The sequence below is a fragment of the Miniopterus natalensis genome, chromosome 1 (assembly GCF_054644295.1).
Source record: "Miniopterus natalensis isolate mMinNat1 chromosome 1, mMinNat1.hap1, whole genome shotgun sequence".
Taxonomy (NCBI): domain Eukaryota; kingdom Metazoa; phylum Chordata; class Mammalia; order Chiroptera; family Miniopteridae; genus Miniopterus; species Miniopterus natalensis.
In genome coordinates, this window is record NC_142081.1 from 200,582,528 (window position 1) to 200,601,017 (window position 18,490).

The window sequence follows — 18,490 nt, forward strand, 5'->3', positions numbered from 1 at the left end:
TCCCCAGGGAGATCCCAGGGTCTGCTGCCTCCTTTGTTCATTCATTTATGTATTCACTAATCCGAATACTTTGGGTACTTAAAATATGCCAGGCTCCGCACTGTTCTTGGTAAGGAAATGCTACACAAAAACAGCTGTCCTCAGGGGGTATACATTCCAGTGAAGAAGAAACACAACAAAGAGATTCAGCAGCACTTAGAAAGAGGTGCTGGGGGACAGAGCACGGAAAGGGGCCTGTGGGAGGCAGGTGGGTGAGAATCCTTTTTTTTAAACATGTTTTCTAAATTGATTTCAGAGAGAGGAAGGGAGAGGGAGAGAAAGAGAAAAACATCAATGAGAGTAACTGATCGGCTGCCTCCTGCACGCCCCCAAGTGGGGATGGAGCCCACAACCTGGGCATGTGCCCTGTCTGGGAATCAAACCACGATCTCCTGGATCCTTGGTTGAAACTCAACCGCTGAGCAATGCCTCCCACGCCATTTATTTCCTTTTTTCTCTCTTCCCTTCTTCCTTGCACGGAGAACAAGTGTGTTTGGACTGTGGGCTTCAGTCCTAAATCCCTGGGTTAAAAGTTCGGTTCTATCCACAGCACTCAATCTCTCGAGGCTCAGTGTCCTCAGTTGTAAAATGGGAATAATCTCAGTGCCAAATTCATAGGGCTGTCGTTAGGAATCAACAACACAATAACATACCATGCTTAGGCCATCGTCAGCCATGCCATTTCTATTTTGAGGTTTAGCTATTAAAGCACTACTACAGAAACTGCCATGTGAGTTGGGGGTGCTGCCTTCAAGGAAACCCCAAAACAGAAGTCGTTGGCTCAGTGTCAGGCAGCAAGGAGACAGATAAGACCCAGAAAGGCCAAGATGACTCACTGTGCAGCAGCAAAACACTCTCCAAACTGTCCTGGGACCAATGCAGAAAGCAGTCCCAGGTGAGAAAACAGGGGTTACAAGGACAGCTGCTTCTGAGCAGAGGTCAAAGGAACAGAGGAGCCCTAGACTGTGGGGCCTCAAGTGGCTGCGAAAGCAAACTCCTTCTAGAACCCAAAGAGCAGATTTGAAAGCCCCTTCAGAGCCAGGGCCCACTAAGCCACAATCTGGGACAAAAATCAGACTAAGGGTGTAGCCTTCCCACGCAAGCCTGGGCCTCAAGACAGCCTCCATTCAGCTGAAACATGAAATCTAGGTAAAAGGGGGAAACATGATCCACAAAACCAAGGTCATTAAAAAAGACATGCAGTTCTAACGTACACCTGAGGATTACATCTGGGAAAGAATTTCAGGTGAGTTACCAGCACACAGGATTGTTTAAAACTAAACAACACATGAAAAGCCTTCTAAGCTTTTCAGCAAACTGCTGTGCCAAAGAAATCCTGAGACCAGACTAAAAAGCACACCCTTTGAGGCCCCAAGCTTGCTGACCAAGCTTGCTGACCAAGGAGGGCAGGTTCCCTACTACCTCCTGCAGGTGTGGTAGGGAAGACCAGGAGGAAGGCCCAGCGGGTAGAGAGTGGAGCAGGGACCAGAATATGGCACAGGAAGAAGCTCTTCTCAGAAAGCAGACCCACATCAACTACCCCACTGCCCAATAAGCCCTGTAACCCACGGGCTAAGGAAGCCAGGGGGGTGTGTGAGCTCGGCAGGGTACTCACCGCTGGCTGATCCAGACCACCATGCCTCTCCTCCTTCTCCACGGTCCGCCGGCAGTCTGGGCACACCCACAGTGGCAGGTGCAGCACATTGTTGCCCTTGGGAGCCACAGAAAGGGCCAATTTGCTCGCAGTCTTAATCCCACTCTCTAGGAATGAAGAATCTTTCCGCTCGCTTCTGCACAGAAGACAGTAATCCCCGGCGGGGTAGGGTGGAGTTCTATGATTCACGCCAAAGTTAAAAGGAGTCTGGAATAGAAAAACATTTTCTATTTTCAAAACATGATCCACAAAACCAAGGTCATTAAAAAATATATGTAGTTTTAAAATTACAAAGTGCATGTGTTTATAGAAAGAAACATCAAATAGGGAATTTGTCCAAGAAAACTGTACCTCCAGTTCTAGAAACTCATCATACGTCAAATAAGATAGTGATGCCATAAAGACCATCTTAGCAGGAGTTAGAAAACTATCCCACGGACCCCTTCACCAGACTTCTGCATTAACTCCCCCATGCGCACAGTGTAGTCCCAGTGCTCAGATGAGAAAGCACCAGGAACTTCACCATCAACCAAGTTTAAAGCCACCACTGCAGGTATGTCTGCGCATGTGCTCAGGCCCAAGGCACAAAGCTGCAGGCTCGAGCCACCTCCGAGCAGGCTGTCCAAGCTAAACATCAGGAGCCTGCCAGCGGCCATACCCCAAGACCCAGCCTCCCTTCCAGCTTGACGGCAACTGTGCTGAATTCCTCTCCAGCTACTCAATTTCAATGTCCACTTTTTCAAACAGGTCTTAAACTATAGGGTGAGGGTGGGGTGGACACCTCTGAGGTAGGAGGAAGAAGCAACACTATTACCCTCCAAGAGAATATCAACCACCCTAACAAAAAAGTAAAATTAGCCTTTAAAACACACAAACAGGCTCCCAGGTTAAAAACAGGCCCAATGTAAGGGAGGCGGGGGCAAGGTGGAGGTGGGCAAAGTGGGGAGGGGGAATGGGGCACATCTGTAATAGTGTCAACAATAAAATACATAAATAAAAAACAGGCCTAATGTCACAAGGTCAACAAGCAAGCGCCAAGATTTTTACCCAAATCAGCATGAGCCTAACGTGAATCATCTACACCTTAGAGGAACCATCCTGTAAATCCTGAAGAGAGGTTTGAGAGAGGCACACCTGGGCAACAAGTGAGCAGGGAAGCCAGGTATAGCCTTCCAGAGGCAGGCAAGCTCTGCCAAGAGTCCGAGCCACAGCACGCGCAGGATCCCAGGATCGAGGCGACAGAAACCCCCCAGGGTCCTCCACAGTGCCCCTGCCACAGTATGAATCAGGTGGGACGCGGGCCAGGGCTCCTCTGGCTGGAACTTTAGGGTATTTCACATCTCCAGTTCCCCCCACAGGCCCCTTCCAATGCCCACTCAGGCCTCCCTCAGCCTGAGGCTCCTTCCTGTCCTCCTGCACCAAAGCTCACACACGCCGTTGTTAACTGGGTGTGCTGTGCTTGTTAACTGGATCACAGGTGCGCCAGGCTCTACTCCAAAGCCCAGAGTGGCCTGAGGGGATCAGGTGCTTAAACAAGGCTGAGAGAATAAATGAACAAATGACAGCAGCACTTGGACCAAGGAGGACTGGCATGGGGCTCTCACCTGCTTTCATAAACTAATGATCAAAACTGCTTACACCTGTCACATCCACAGGGTTCCAAGGACTGAACCAAACCCAGCTCAGCAGCCATGTGAATGTCTGGGGTGTGAGGGAGGGAACTGAGCACTATCTACCAGTGGTATTCTAGAAAGCTCCAGAATGCTCCTCAAACCATGGAACACCATGGAGTCGCTGCTGTTCTCTGTCCCAACAGATCTGAGAAGCCTAAATTATAACAATTTCAAACACCATGCTGACTTAACCCTAGGTAAAGCCATCTCTTGCCACTAGTCCTGGAAAATAGTCCCACTACCAACGGAACAGCCACGGCCTTCATACCATTCTGGGCCACCATTTTTACCCAGTGAAGAAGATGCTGGGTTCCAAAGTTACAAAAGCCCCCAAGCCAGAAATCCTAAGACCCTACAGTGGTTGAAAGCATCCAGTTCAGTAACCATGCACCTGTCCGTCCATCCAGTATTTCCTGGGAGCCCACCATGTGCCAAGGCACTGGTCCAGGCACTGGGGACACAGTTGTGAATAAAACAAAGATCCCAGGCCTGGAGGCTAATATGCTTGCAAAGACAAAGACAATAAATAGGACAGGTAAGTAAAAACTACAGAACACCAGACAGTGGTAACTGAGAAGGAGAAAAAGAGCAGAAAGGAATGCCTGGGGCTGGTGCCCTTTAGGGTGGCCAATGAGGGCCTCCAGGAGACACCTGAACACACCTGAAGTGTGAGCTGGTGGAAGCCAAACATACGTGCAGGAGGGGCATTCAGAGGGCAGGCACAAAGGCCCTGGGGCAGGAGGCCAGAGGAAGGGGGAGGGAGTGAGCAAGGAGTGGCCTGGTCTCCTGCTCTAACAGGGTGACAGGCTGTGTGCAGAGAAGAGATGAGATGGGGCAAGGAAATGGGAAAAGCCACCTGTGCCTTAGGAGGTGGCCATGAGGTCGCTGTGACAGCAGAGCTGACAAGACCGCTAAGGAGCCAGATGTCCAGGGTGAGGAAGAGGACAGGCAAAGACAACTCCACAGAGTGTGGACTGTGTGTGGAACGGCTCCAAGATGAGACCTCTCCCACAGACACCTGAAATCCCCTAGACGCCAGGCATCCTGAGAGTCTGACAGCAGGATGACCTGATGAGTAACAGGGAGGCCCCGCTGGTTCCCGAGGGACAGCAGACACACAAACACAGATGTGGCCGCCTCAGGTCCATGGGCAGTCAGTCTCCTCCGGGAAGAAAACACAGTTGCCAAGGGTATAGAGTGGGACCACAGGAGGGCATGGTTCTAATGAGAGTAAAGCTAAGTTCTAAAAAACAAAAAGCAGCCGTGGGAAGATCTGTGAGAGCACTGGGAGCTGAGGAGCAGTGCGTGCAAAGGTGGGCAGGCCAAGGGGCAGGACGAAGGCTGAGGCTGGAGGTTTCTTAGAAGGGGATGGCATGGCCCAACTTTCATCTTAAAAATAAACTTCACTGTGTGAAAAATGAACTCTGGGGAGGTAACAATGGACGTAAGGCTGCTCCAGGTAGTTCCAGGCACAGGCGGGAGGCACAAAGGAGCAGAGTGGTCAGACTCAGGGGTGTCCAAGGCAGAACCACAGGACTTGCCAATAGACCTGGGGATGTGATGAGGACAAGCCCAGCCACCGGGCACTGGGCATGCCAACAAGAGAGATCCGGGACACAGTGGGAAAGGCTGGGACAGGGAAAGAGCCAAGGGTTTGCTCTGGGAACTGCACGTATGAAGTGGGTGTTAAACACCCAAGTGTGTGGGCTGTTTGTGAATGAGACAGTCGGGGAAAGGATGCACCTGGATATACAATTTGGGATCCCCAGCATGTGTGGGTAGGAAAGCCTGGAGCTGCCGTTATTACCCATGGAGAGACGGTAGACAATGTCCTGAACGAAAGTCACAACTTCTGGACGCTTGACCCACATGCTCAGTACGAAGATAGTTCTCCCAAGGAGCTGCAACTCTACTCTCCACTCCTTTTTCAGACAAAGCAAGTGACAGGTTACTACAAAACACACACGCGCACGTAACACCTGACTATAACCAAGTTATCCAAACTCCAGTGCCCCGCCAGGTGGTTACTCTCCTGTGATTAAATGTGAGGCACAAATATAAATTCCAATGATCCCTTTATTTTATTTTTACTTTTATTTTTTTAATCCTCACCCGAGGATATTTTCTCCATTGCTTTTCAGAGAGAGTGGAAGGGGGGGAAAGACAAAAACATTGATGTGAGAGACACGCATCAACTGGCTGCCTCCCACACACACACTCCAACCTGGGCTGGGGATCGAGCCTGCAACAGAGGTACGTGCCCTTGATCGGAATCGAACCCAGACCCTCCAGTCTGTGGGCTGATGCTCTAACCACTGAGGCAAAGCCGCCAGGGCCCAATGATCCTTTTAAAAACATTTTACAGCTGTACTGAAATAGAACTGAGGTACAACAAGCTGAAAATATCTGCAGTATGCAATTTGAATAATTCTGACATGCATACACCTGTGAAACCATCACCATAATCAAGATAATAAACACTACCATTACCCACTCCATTTGCTTGTGCCCCTTTGTACCCCATTTCTCCTCGCTCTCTTCTCCAACCCGACACCAGCCACAGGAGACCACTGGACTGACATCTGTCTCTAAAGATTAATCTGCAATTCCTAGAACTCTGTATAAATGGTATCACACAACATACTCTCTGCCCGGCTTCTTTCACAGGGCATCACTATCTGGAGCTGGCCCCCACGTACGTGTGAACCAGAAACGTGCTCCCCTCCACTACCGAGTGGGACTGAGCTGTGTGGGTAGGCCACAACTTGTTTACACATTCTCCCACCGGGGGACATTCTGGTTGTTCCCAGTCTGGGGCTATGACCAAGAACAGCTGCTGCCCTGGCTGGTGTGGCTCAGCTGGCTGGAACATCGTCCCACATGCCAAAAAGAATGCTGGTTCAATTCCCAGTCAGGGCACATACTTAGGTTGCGGGTTCGACCCCTGGTCGAGGCACATACAGGAGGCGACTGATCACTGTCTCTCTCATCTCCCCTTCCTCTCTCTGTAAAACCAGTAACAACATGCTCAGGAGAGGATTAAAAAGAGCAGCTGCTGTGGAAACCCGCGCGCAACTCCTGGTGTGCGGTAGGTGTGTGTCTTTTTCTAATTACTTTTAGCTTTATCCTTACCCAGGATATGTGCAGAGAGGGAGACACCGATCTGTCCTTCCACTTACTTACACATTCACTGGTTGGTTCTCCTTTGTGCCCTGACTGGGGGCTGAACCTGCAACCCCCAGTGAACTGGACAACGCTCCAACCAGCTGAGCCATCTGTCCAGGGCGTACATGTCTATCTTCTAAGAAATTTCCAAAGTTCTCCCAAAGAGCACTGTTGGAGAGTCCCAGTGATGACTTCCTCTCATCAATGAAGTGAACTGTTCTAACTGTAGCCACTGTAATGACTGCATGGTAACTGTCTCACTGTGGGTTTCCCTGATAATCATGTTAAATATCCTTTCACAGGCTTACACAACATCTATTCAAATCTTTGGCCTGACTCAGGTTTATCAATTTTATTAATCTTAAAAGAATTAACTTTTGGTTTCATTGCTTTTCCATATTTAAAATTGTTTTTCATTAAGTTGGCTTTTATGTTATTTCCTTTGTTTGGTTAAGTATAATTGGCTCTTTCTTAAGATGGAAGCAGAGGTCATCGAGCCCTTTCCCTTGCATAAAGAGGTGGTTGGTGCTATAAATTTCCTTATAAGTACTGCTTTGGCTGCATTTTACAAATTTTGACATGCTGTGTTTTCATTCTCATTCAGTTCAAAAATTTTTATTTCCCTCTTGATTTCTTCTTTGACTCATAGGCTGTTAAAAGTATGGTTTAGTTTCCTAATATTTGTCATTTTCTAAGTATCTTTCTGTTACTGATTTCTAAAATAATTCCATTGTAGTCAGAAAAGATACTTTAGGCCCTGGGCAGGTAGCTCACTTGGTTAGAGCGTCATACTGATACACAAGGTTCCATGTTGAATCTCCAGTCAGGGCATATACAAGAAGCAATCTACGAGTGTACAAGTGAAACAATAAATCGATGTCTCTCAATCAATAAATTTTTTAAAACTTTTAGGAAAAAGAAAGAAAAGATATTTTGTATAATTTTAATTCTTCCAAATTCATCAACACATTTTTAAGGTCCAAAATATGATGTTTTCTGGTAAATGTTCAGTGCTTATTTTATTTTTTTAAAATATATCTTTATTGATTTCAAAGAGAGGAAAAGAAAGGGAGAGGGAGAGATAGAAACATCAATGATAAGAGAGTCATTGATCGAGCCCACAACCCGGGCATGTGCCCTGACTGGGAACCAAACCCTGATCGTCTGGATCCCAGGTCGATGCTCAACTGCTGAGCCACGCCAGGCCGGGCTCAATGTTTACTTTTTAAAACATACTTATGTATGCTGTCTGCTGGGAGGCAGACTGCCCAGTTTCACTTACAGCATGGCAACATGGGTCCTGCTTACCCCCTCCAAGCCTCAGCTTCCTCACCTAAAAATACCAGCTGTGCAGGCCTGCTATGAGGAGCACGTGTCATACCTGTCAGGTGCTCAGGGACCCTATCTGGCACACGGTTAGTTCACATTCAAATTAGTGAAGAGAGAGACAGGATCACAGACGTCTGCTCCTTGAGGGAGAAGTCGCCATCTGCCCTAGTGAAATGAATGCCATCTGACCAAATGTATGCTCTGGCTCTTGGGGAAATGGCCTGGGAGCAGACTGTCTCAAAAGGATGAAAGAGTATTAATACAAAAATATGTGCATGTTGCTACACAAAGAGAGGTGACTGGGGCTACAAAGCTAAGAGCTAAGTGCTGGGCGTGGTGCTAAATGCTAGACACCTATTTTCCCCAGTGACTCTGAAGGTAGGCACTAGCACCTCGTTTTTAAGTTGTAAAAGCTAAGGAAGAGAACCATTAAGTAAACTCACCTAACATCACAGAGCCAGGATTCAAATACGGGTGCCCTGAATCCAGGATGAGTATTCAAACACTACGACTAACTGCCTCTCTGCCAGCAAAACTTGCCTGAGAGGGTCTAGGAAGGCTTCATCCTCTCGTTATCCATCTGGGAAATGCCCTCATCTGCCCACAGGTTCATGCACCATCTTCCCTTTCAAACCTGACTCACTCTCTCCAGTTCTGTGCCGGTTTTAGCAATCAGTGACTCCTCCCCCTGCTCCCACAGCATTTCTCACAGAGCTTTCTCACCAGGTATACATACTGGTCTCTCTCTCCTAATGAACTGGCTGCAAACTCTTTGAGACCAGGGACACAGTCCCGATCACATTCCTCCTAACACCTTCCATAACGTCACTCAGAGGCACGCAATGGCCACTGAATGAACAAGCAGAAGACTCTCCAGCCTTTGTGGGCTTATCATCCATCCCTCCCAGTGGTTCTCAGAGTGACAGCCTCAGATAGGAAAAGGCTGCCTGCCTGACACAGAAGCCACCTGAGCTGCCCCCCAGGGTACCTTGTGCAAGAAGATGCTGAAATCACATGTATACTGCACAGTTAAGCTGCTGCACTGCCACTCCTTCAAAGCAACCCGTGCCTCCTGGGGAACTCCTAAGACCAAACGCTAAGGAAGAAACCTCTGAGTCTGCTTACAGATGTGCTGGCACTAGTCAGCAGCAGGTGGCTGCAGCGGACACTGCACTCAGAGATGGTCCTGAGGCCCCATGGGGAAGGGAAGTCCAACCAGGGAGCAGAAGTCTGAGAAGTACCTTTGGTTGTACCTTTGTCAGGAAGGAAACGGCCACAGATGCAAAGCTACCAATTCACTGACAATAGTTCATGTCTGGCTGGCTGGTCAGAAATTTGGAAAGAGGGGTCAGGGGTAGCTGGTGGCAGAGAGATCTAGAGAAGGCGTCTGAGGATGGCATGAAGTGCAAGGATACCTGTGTCCTACGTAAACGCTCAACAGTGACATCTGCTGCAGAAGCAGCACCCAACAATGGGTGGACAAGATGCCCTCCCTGCCCTGCCTTGGGTACATCTCTCAGCCTCTTTCCCCACCACTTAACGGGCTCATCCATGCCATGAACTTCCACCAACGCCGCTCTGGACTGTCCCTGGCTAGGCAACTGCAGGGCACAGCTTCTCCAGTGGTTTGGCATTATTATGTGCTTTCTGCAGTTTTGAACTCAGGGAGCAGTAACATAACCAGGTGCCCCAACAAGCCTGGACCTGTGCCCCAGCCTCTAGGTTAATGCTTCCTGCACCCTCTCCCAGCCCCACACTAGGGTAACATGCTCACGTAAATGGTTACCACGGTGCCAGACACAGGGTGACATACTCACATAAATAGTCACGACGGTGCCTGACATAGAGTAAGTGCTCTATAATTGCCAACTAATGTTCATGAATATTAATAATTGGTTTTGGCAGAGCCATTCAACAATTATTGCTTACACTGTAAATTAATGCCAAAAACCTATATAAACAAGTTTCTGTCCTTTCTGCTGTTTAAGTCCTGGGCTGCTGCTACATATCTTTCACTGCTGTCCAACTCTTCTAAAACGTAAATCTCTGGAGAGCAGCAACCACTCCTCCTGACCTCCCTTACAACCTGACCATGCCAAGCAACACACAACAGGATTTATGGGTGTTCTTCCAATGTCACGATCCCAGTATCTAGCATGTACCCAACACGTCAAAAAACCTCAATAACTTGCACAATAAATATATTTGCATTCTTTAAGCTATTTCTTCTAGAAGTGCAAGCTCCTGACATGTGATATCTGTGGTGGGTTCTGGCCCTGGTCACCACACCTTTAGTCACACCCCCACTGACCAGATTCTACTCGTTTCTTGGGCATCACTGAATTTTCTCACTCGGGGAACTATCCCTGGGCACACTCACCATGAAGCTTGCTCCAAGTTCACCTGCTGTGGTTCTGTCCCCATGAATATGCGCTGTCCTTGCTCACTCCCGTCCCGTCCCTCGATGGGTAGGTCAGAGCTGTTTCTAACCCAGGGAGCAATACATGTACGGGGCGGGGGGGGGTTAAGGCCTATTACCTCCCCAAATAACTCTTTGGTGACCAGAATTAACTGATGAATTAATGTTAATTCTGATTTTAATGTTTTATAATTAATGCAAAATGATTATGTAATAAAAATGCTAAGCATGTAATATTTACTTAAAACTTCTCTGCTCCAAACTTATTTAAGGCGGTCTAGATGTATTAGTACTATAAAGGAGGTTACAGCTTCTGAATGTTAAGAGAACCTCAAGGCCCCGTTCTTGGCTTTTCTTACTATGCTATCCACCAACCTAGTCCACCACCACTGATAACACATAGCTTCCACAAGTTGGTTTGGGGCTCAAAGTTTGTGGCACAACTGCCTAACCCATACCTCCCCAAGATGTCTTAAGGCACTTCAAGCTCACCATGTCCAAAGCCAAACTGACATGCTGCGGCCTCCCATGGCGGCAGTAAACCGGAGTGCCTGGCATTGTCCCTGCAGACAGCACCCTGCCTGCCCCAGGTGGAGAAGATCCCTGCTCCTGATAAGACACCCCGCCCCACTCTCTACATCCCATTCAGGAACCAAGGGGGCAAACCACAGACCCCATCAAATACCTGCCCCACACCTGACACGAGGCCTCCAACTGGTCCTCCTGCTTCACCCTCTAACCCTTCCGCCCATGAAGCATCTGGAGTAAGTTTTTTAGAACCTAAGCCGCAGCCTATCGCTCTTCTGCTCCAAATCCTCCCATGTTTCCATCTCAACGTGATAAAAGCCAGCGCTGTCACAGTGACAGATGAGTCCTTTCATATCTGTCCAAGATGGAGCCTGACAGGCAAGGCACTCAGCAGATACCGTGGGACGACGGGAAAGCATGACATAAGCAGGGCGACAGCTCCCATGGAGCTGCGTGAATAAGTAAGAAGGGCCTGTGCCCCAGACCATTTAGCAATAAACACACAAATACATACAAGGGCTTTAAAAAAGCACAGATCCATACACATCCAACTACGCAAGCCTACCAGAGGAGGGCATTCGGGAGGGGAGAGGGTGAACATAAAGTGAAACGGAGAAGGGAGGAGACTGGGCTTACCTGGTGCTGGACATGCTGTGAATACTAAGTACTTGGTCCTAAACAAGTGCAACCCCAAAGGCAAGACCTGTCCCCTAGAGCAAGCCCTCTGAACTGTCCCCTATGGCAGAGAAAACCACGTCTGAAGCTGGCTCCTAAGAACTGAATTCCGTCCTTCTCAGGCTCCACGTAGTCAGATGTGTGCCCTCTCTCCCTGCCACCATCACCTCTACCACTGCCACTCTGCCAGCTCTCCTCCTCACTGAGGCCAGAGGGTCTGCCCTAACCTTCAAAGTCCTCACTATCAACAAGTGCTGAGGGCCAGCCAGCACTTCCCTCCACTCCTCCTCCAGGCTCGAGGCCCACACACCAGGCTGGGCCCGGCACATAGTTTCCCCCCTCCCAGCCTACTGAGAGCTCTAAGCCACAGGCAGCCGCTAGGCCCAGCCTGCAATCTTTAATCTCATTTAACCTGTCATTTTACAAATCAGACCATAAGAGACTCTCTCCAGGCCACACACTGAATTCCTGGCAAGGCTGGAAAATGCCCAGGTCCCCGTCCTGTTGGTGCTATGAGGCCACATTGTTGGACGATCTGGTTTCCATCAGGTGCCAAATAGGACTTCATTTAGGGGAAAGGATATTAGGAAAAAAGCTTGAAATGTTACTTTGGGCTTAACTTTTAGCTGAAACTCAAGTCTACAATCTGTTTCGACGTCCTGACTGAGATTTAGAATGGTAAATGACAAGTTCCCGTCTAGATCTCACTCTACTCATACCCCTCAAAACCCTCTACCAAGACATCTCTAAGGAAGAGCAGGTTTCTCCCTCAGAAGCCACACAGCCTATTACACGCACTCATTTTCCACACAGCACCAAAGAGAAGTGCACGTCCTGACCAGTGTGTGTCTCTAAACTTGTCTGCACGGGGCTCTCGTCAGGAGTGCCCCAGCCCCAGCCTTGCACCCCAGGCCTGCCCTCTTTCTTCTTCATGCCTCAGAGGAACCATCAGCCCACAGGGCAGACAGGCAGCCTGTCACAACATGGCCACTACATGACAAGGTCCAGCATAAAAACGCGGTTGGGTCCACTTCTGAGAAATGGGAACCAAAATACAAAGCAAAGTCAGTCCGTAATCATTTGAGGCTGCCGGGAGGAAGAGCTGGGGCCGAGGCAAGCCCAACCACAAAGACCATGACCTATGGGTAAGGTGGGCCAGCCGGAAGAGAGGCTCAGGGAAGCTGCCACAGCCAAGAGAGGCAGAGCTGGAGGGAGCCGGAGCTGCCTGAGCCGGGCACGTCTCGGCAATTAAACTGAGCGGCCTTCTGTCTCTTAAAGTAGAATGACCCTTAACTCAACCCAAAAAACAGAGACCTGGAGGGAAAAGAGAAGAGGAGGCACTGATGTGGTCAGTGCTTAGAGCTCTCACTTCCACCTAGGAAACATAACCAAATGCGGCCCACCTGACAGGGAGCTGGACACATGCACCCTCCTAACGGGCGGCACAAAAGCTCCCAGGCCAGGAATGAGGGCAGACCACTAGACGGGCACCCCCAGCCAAGCCTCCTCTAGGAAGGCGCTCCCCACGTCCTGCACACATTCTAAATGCACACAGCCCTCATCTAGATGTCGCCATGGGACTTCAGCCATGAAGGGGAGGGAAAGTCAATTATTCCAGTCACGAGAGCGGGCTGGAGGACCCTTTACTGCTGTGACAGATACTGAAGCGAAGAATAACAGATGAGGTGACCAGGAGTGTTTTTCTCCTTCCCCAGTCCATGGCATATACAGGAAAGTGTAAAATGTATAGAGGGGAAATGGAGGTCTGGCTCATGTTGATGCTTCTGAGCATGTCATCAAAGCTCTTGAAGGAGGCTCGTCTCAAAGAGCTGTTCCTTCAGCTCAGAGTGACTCCCAACTTAAAGAGCTGGAAAAACCCAAGCTGGCAAACCCGCGATGGCTCACATGATGCCCTGCTTCCTCACAGGCAGGAGAGCCGAGCACTGCGCTCAGCCCTGCAGGGCGAAGTGAGAGTGAGGTGCCTTGTCCGAGGCAGCGGAGGTTCACACTGGCCCCCAGACTGAGCAGATGGAGACCAGGACTCCACAGTCACTGCTGCCCAACCATCCAGAACCACTGATCCTGAAGAACTGCTGGGCTACCTCGTGCTGCCACAATTTCAGAAAACAGTCAACAGACGTCAGAAGTCATGCTCTATTTCTGTTACTTAAACCTTAGGTGGAAAAACCTCCAGGGTGCGTCAATCATCCAGAATCTGGGCTGGGAAGAGGGCTCCCCTTCAAGAGCTTCTGAATGGGATGAAGTCAGATTATGCTCACATGACAACATGCCAGTCCTAACATTTTGAGATGAACGTATGAATCCCAGGACCACCTACAAAGTTGTGACTCTGACCAGATTCTAGGTAATACTCTATGTAATATTTGGGTCTCCTATTATTTTATTGAAATTTTCTAAAATAAAAACAGAGTCACAGGCCTTGGCACCTGCTATCCCTTTGGTGTAGAACATTCTTACCTAGATGTCTGCTTTGCTCCCTCACTGCCTCTGGCCTCTGCTCAGTGTCACCTCCTCAGGAAGGTCTCCCAGCCTCCCACTAACACTGTGGCACCACACCCACACCCCTGACTTCATCCCTCACCACCCCATTGCCCCACCTAACTTCCAGTCTCTTCCAGCTTTATTCATTGATGTATCCTCAGTGCCAAGAACCATGCCAGACACATAATAGGTGCTCTAAGTATATGGTGAATGAACAGCAACTCAGCGAAGCCAGATCTCAGGTGTGCCCAGACTAACTCCTCCCCTCATCTCTCAAGAATAATTCTGGATATTCAACACCAGGATTCTTGGTATAAAAACTGACAAATAGCACTAAGCCACACCTGCACAGTTATGTTAAACTATGACTGAATACGTAGACTGCTTCTGAATTACTGATAAATAAAATCCAATTTTTAGAAAGCTTTATTCCACCACTGTCAGTAACAGGATCCATTACGGTTTCTCAAGCCCGCACCCGCGTTTCTGATCAGCTAACTGGCTCATCACCAGAGTCTGGAGGAGTAAGCCCACGAGTGCTTCAACAGATAACTAGGACAGGCTGAAACCACTTGTGTTTAGTTTCTAGAATGACCTGAAGACTTGGCCCTGCCAGTCATGAGTTTCTGTGCCGCAGCAACAGGAAGACAGCAACCTGACAGACCCTTCTCGACTGCAAACCTGGAATCGACTTTGCACACTAGCATAACTCGGGCAATTACCTCCTAAGATCTAAGTTCTAATTCTCCAAATCACCACCCCTCCTCTTTCACAGTGATGGCTCAAGTCCTTGCTCACTGTGATCACTACACCTGGGAATAGTGACCACCCGCCTTGCTGCCTAGGATGTTTCACTATAGCTTATAGTTTAGCATGTTTGAACATCTGGGCTGAACTGGCTCCACTCTAACTTCACAAGGTAGACAATTTTACACTTCAAATGTGATACTGAAATTTTCAGACTTTAAAAAATTCTTCAGTACTCTGGTGTCTCAACCTTGCCCACGTTCCAGCCTCACCAGGGTCCCAGCTCAGCCACCTTCCCACCACCCCACAGGCATACAGGGAGCCTGGGTACTGCTGCTGCTGGGCCTGAGGCTACAGCTGTTGCTCGGCATCATCCCAGCTTGAGGAGGAAGACCCAGCCCTCTGGAACTACCAGACAGCCCAGGTCCTAGACACCGCCAAAAAGCTCCAGCCCACCCAGATGGCTGCCAAGAACCTCATCTTCTTGGGATGGGTGTGCCCATGGTGGCAGCAGCTTGGATCCTAAAAGGGCCGATGAATGGCAAGCTGGGACCTGAGACATCCCTGGCCATGGGCCCAGTTCCCATACATGGCTCTGGCCAAGACACACAACATGAACAAATATGTGCCAGAATGTGCAGGCGGCCATGGCCTACCTGTGTGGGGTCAAGACCAGCCACCAGACCACTGGTGTGAGTGTGGCAGCTTGGTTTAACCAGTGCAACACCACACATGGCAATGAGGTTACCTCTGTAATGAACAGGGCAGAGAGAGCAGGAAGTCAGTGTGGGGGGGTGGGGGTGGCCACGACGAGGGTGCAGCATGCCTCGCTATCTGACACCTACATGCACACAGTGAACCAAAACTGGTACTCGGGTGCCAACATGCCTGCCTGGGCACTGAAGGAGGGCTACCAGGACATCACCATGCAGCTCATCTCCAACATGGACACTGATGTGATCCTGGGTGGGAGCCGCAAGTACATTTTTCCCAAGGGGACCCCAGACCCTGAGTTCCCTGGTGATGCCAGAGAGAGTGGAGTCAGAATGGAAAGGCAGAACCTGGGTCAGAAGTGTCAGGCCAAGCACCAGGGTGCCAGGTATGTGTGGAACCACACAGCACTCATTTAGGCATCCTAGGACCTCTTTGTCACACACCTCATGGTCCTCTCTGAGCTGGGGGACATAAATTATGAGGTTCACTGAGACCCCAAACAGGACCTAATCCTAATGGAGATTGACAAAAGCGGCCTTGTGCCTGCTGGGCAGGAACCCTGAGGCTTCTACCTCTTTGTGGAAGGGCCACATCAACCACAGTCATCATGAGAGCAGAGCTTATCTGGCGCTGACCAGGACTGTCAGTTTTGAAGATGCCACTGAGAGGGCCAGCCGGCTCACAAACGAGAAGGCCATGCTGACCCTTGTCACTACTGACCACTCTCATGTCTTAATTTTTGGTGGCTACCCACTGCGTGGCAGCTCCATTTTCAGGCTGGCTCCAGAGAGGACCTCAGATGGCAAGGTCTACACCTCCATCCTTTACGGCAATGGTAAAGGCTTTGCAATCAGCAGGGTCTCCCGGTCCAACATCAGCAACAGCCAGAGTGGGGACCCCAAGTACTAACAGCAGGCGGCCATGCCCCTGTCATCCAAGACTCATGGCAGTAAGGACATGGCAGTGTTCCCGTGCGGCCGTAGGTGCACCTGGTGCACAGTGTGCAGGAGAAGAACTTCATGGCGCAGGCCATGACCTTCGCCACCTGTCTGGAGCCCTACACCCTGTACGGCCTGACGCCCCTGGCTGGCCTCACTGATGCCGTGTACCCAGGCTGTCTACAGGCCCATTGCTAGCTCTGGTGACTGGGGCACTATGGCTGCTGCTGCTGGGGACCACCACGCCCTGACGGCAAACCCCCAACCCCAGCACCTTACCCCGCTAAGGGGCTCTACCCCAATACTGGGTCCCCTGCACTCCTACCCCAAGCCTCCAGCCCCAGACCCCCATGGCTTGACCTTTTCCTGCTGCTAATAAGTGAGCCTCAGCTGGCCCCAGCCCTGCTTCCTCCCCTCTGCCACCTAACAAGGGGGCTGGACAGTGGGGCACCCTGGAAGCTGTGGTGGTGGCTTTCTGAACCACCCAAGGTTCTCCCGGGCTGCTCTGGACTCCAAGCTCCCAAGCTCAGCTACCCAGGAAAGATTCTTAGCACCTTGGGGACCTGAGGACTCAGCACATGTGGGGGGCCTGGAAAGGGGCAGGTTCCTATCAACCTACAACGGGTCCTGTGAGCACCTCCTGGCCCAGGAGGCTGCTGTGGCAGGTATGCCCTGGGCCTTTGACATAAAGCCTCTCCTAGGCACCCAGAGGTACCATTACAAAAGAAGATGGGGGCACAGAACAGAGAGGAGGCTTGTCCCCCAGTTGCTAGAGTACTGAAGTGGTCACCTCACCCAGGCTGAGAGATCCAAGGAACATCAGGGAAGATACGGGTGCAAAGTAGGCAGCCCTAGAGCAGCCCCTGCCCCCACCCTGAGGCCATGTGGGCACTGGGCATAGATTGGCCAACAGGAGATTCCCTGCCATGCCTGGCCCCGAATCTGGGAGGGACACATACATCAAACTGTTATACAATGTAAAAGAAATTCTTAATTCTACATCTCATTTAATTCAGTCAACAAAAACATCTTGGCTTTGAACAAGGTATACATACTATGCCTTAAAAACCTGTCTGCATTCAATAAACGTCGGATCTAGTAAAAGACAAGGAACTCGGAAGTAAGTGCACAAGTGCCACCAGAGGCAGCTGCCGCAACTGAGAGAGGAGGGTAAGCTGGGTGGAGCAGCAGCATGAGGTTAGGCCTTGAAGGACGAAGCACTCTTAGGAGGCAGAATGGGAAGGAAGGTGTGTGGAGTGGAGAAGGGGAAGTGGGAGCAGAGGTGAGGAGAGCAGATCCGGATATGAGCACACACAGGATAAGAGGATAAGGGGAGAAGGGAGAAAGGGACCCAGCACATCAGCAAGACCTGAGCGCAACCAGCCGGCACCCACAAAACAGACTGTACGTCAAGCATGGTGCAAGGGCATGGCTTGGAGGTCATCCTGCATCTTTTGCCAGTACCACAGAGGTGCTCAGATGCAGCTGATGAATATAAATTACATACAATTAAAAACTGTGCAAAATATGGAAACATACAATAAGATAAAAATGAAACTATATTTTTGCTTTTTTGTTTTCTTATTAACAATATTGAAAACCTTTTTATACCACAAAAAATCATTTAAAAAAATTTATGGGGCCCTGGCCAAGTAGCTCAGTTGATTAGAGCATCATCTCAATGCACCAAAGTTGCAGGTTAGATTCCCCCGAGAAACAACCAATGAATGCGTAAGTGGACTGACAAATCCATGTCTCTCTCTCGTTCTCTCTAAAGTCAATAAACAAAGTTTTTTTAAAAATTTAAGGAGACCAGTGTAACTAAATGTACTTTTCTATTTTTTAAAACCTTGGTAAAATGCTTCGTGTTAAACCAGGTTTTTGGAGAACCATGAATCCAATTATTCAGAAGGCTGGTTTCCTGGCCATCTTTACAGAAAAGGGTCCTTCCCCTTTAAGGACACAGTGCTGAAAGGAAGCAATACATCGTTTCTGCACTTACTAGGGCATGCTGATCAATTTCAATCCCATCAATCAATTGCCCAAGGATTTTTGTTGAAATTCAACTAGTCAATTTTCATCTTTCTCATCAGAGCTCCTTGTTCTT

General features: G+C 49.5%; 1 protein-coding gene and 1 pseudogene across 1 annotated transcript in view; one reads left to right on the forward strand and one right to left on the reverse strand.

The window, feature by feature from the left end:
- Positions 1-18,490, reverse strand: part of FAM193A (family with sequence similarity 193 member A) — a 111,655-nt gene that overhangs the window by 77,452 nt on the left and 15,713 nt on the right. Inside the window, exon 2 of the mRNA XM_087828517.1 lies at positions 1,655-1,900. Coding sequence (XP_087684643.1) covers positions 1,655-1,900 — 246 coding nt within the window. The remainder of the gene's footprint in view (positions 1-1,654; positions 1,901-18,490) is intronic.
- LOC107524112 (intestinal-type alkaline phosphatase pseudogene) lies at positions 12,617-16,634 on the forward strand (annotated as a pseudogene).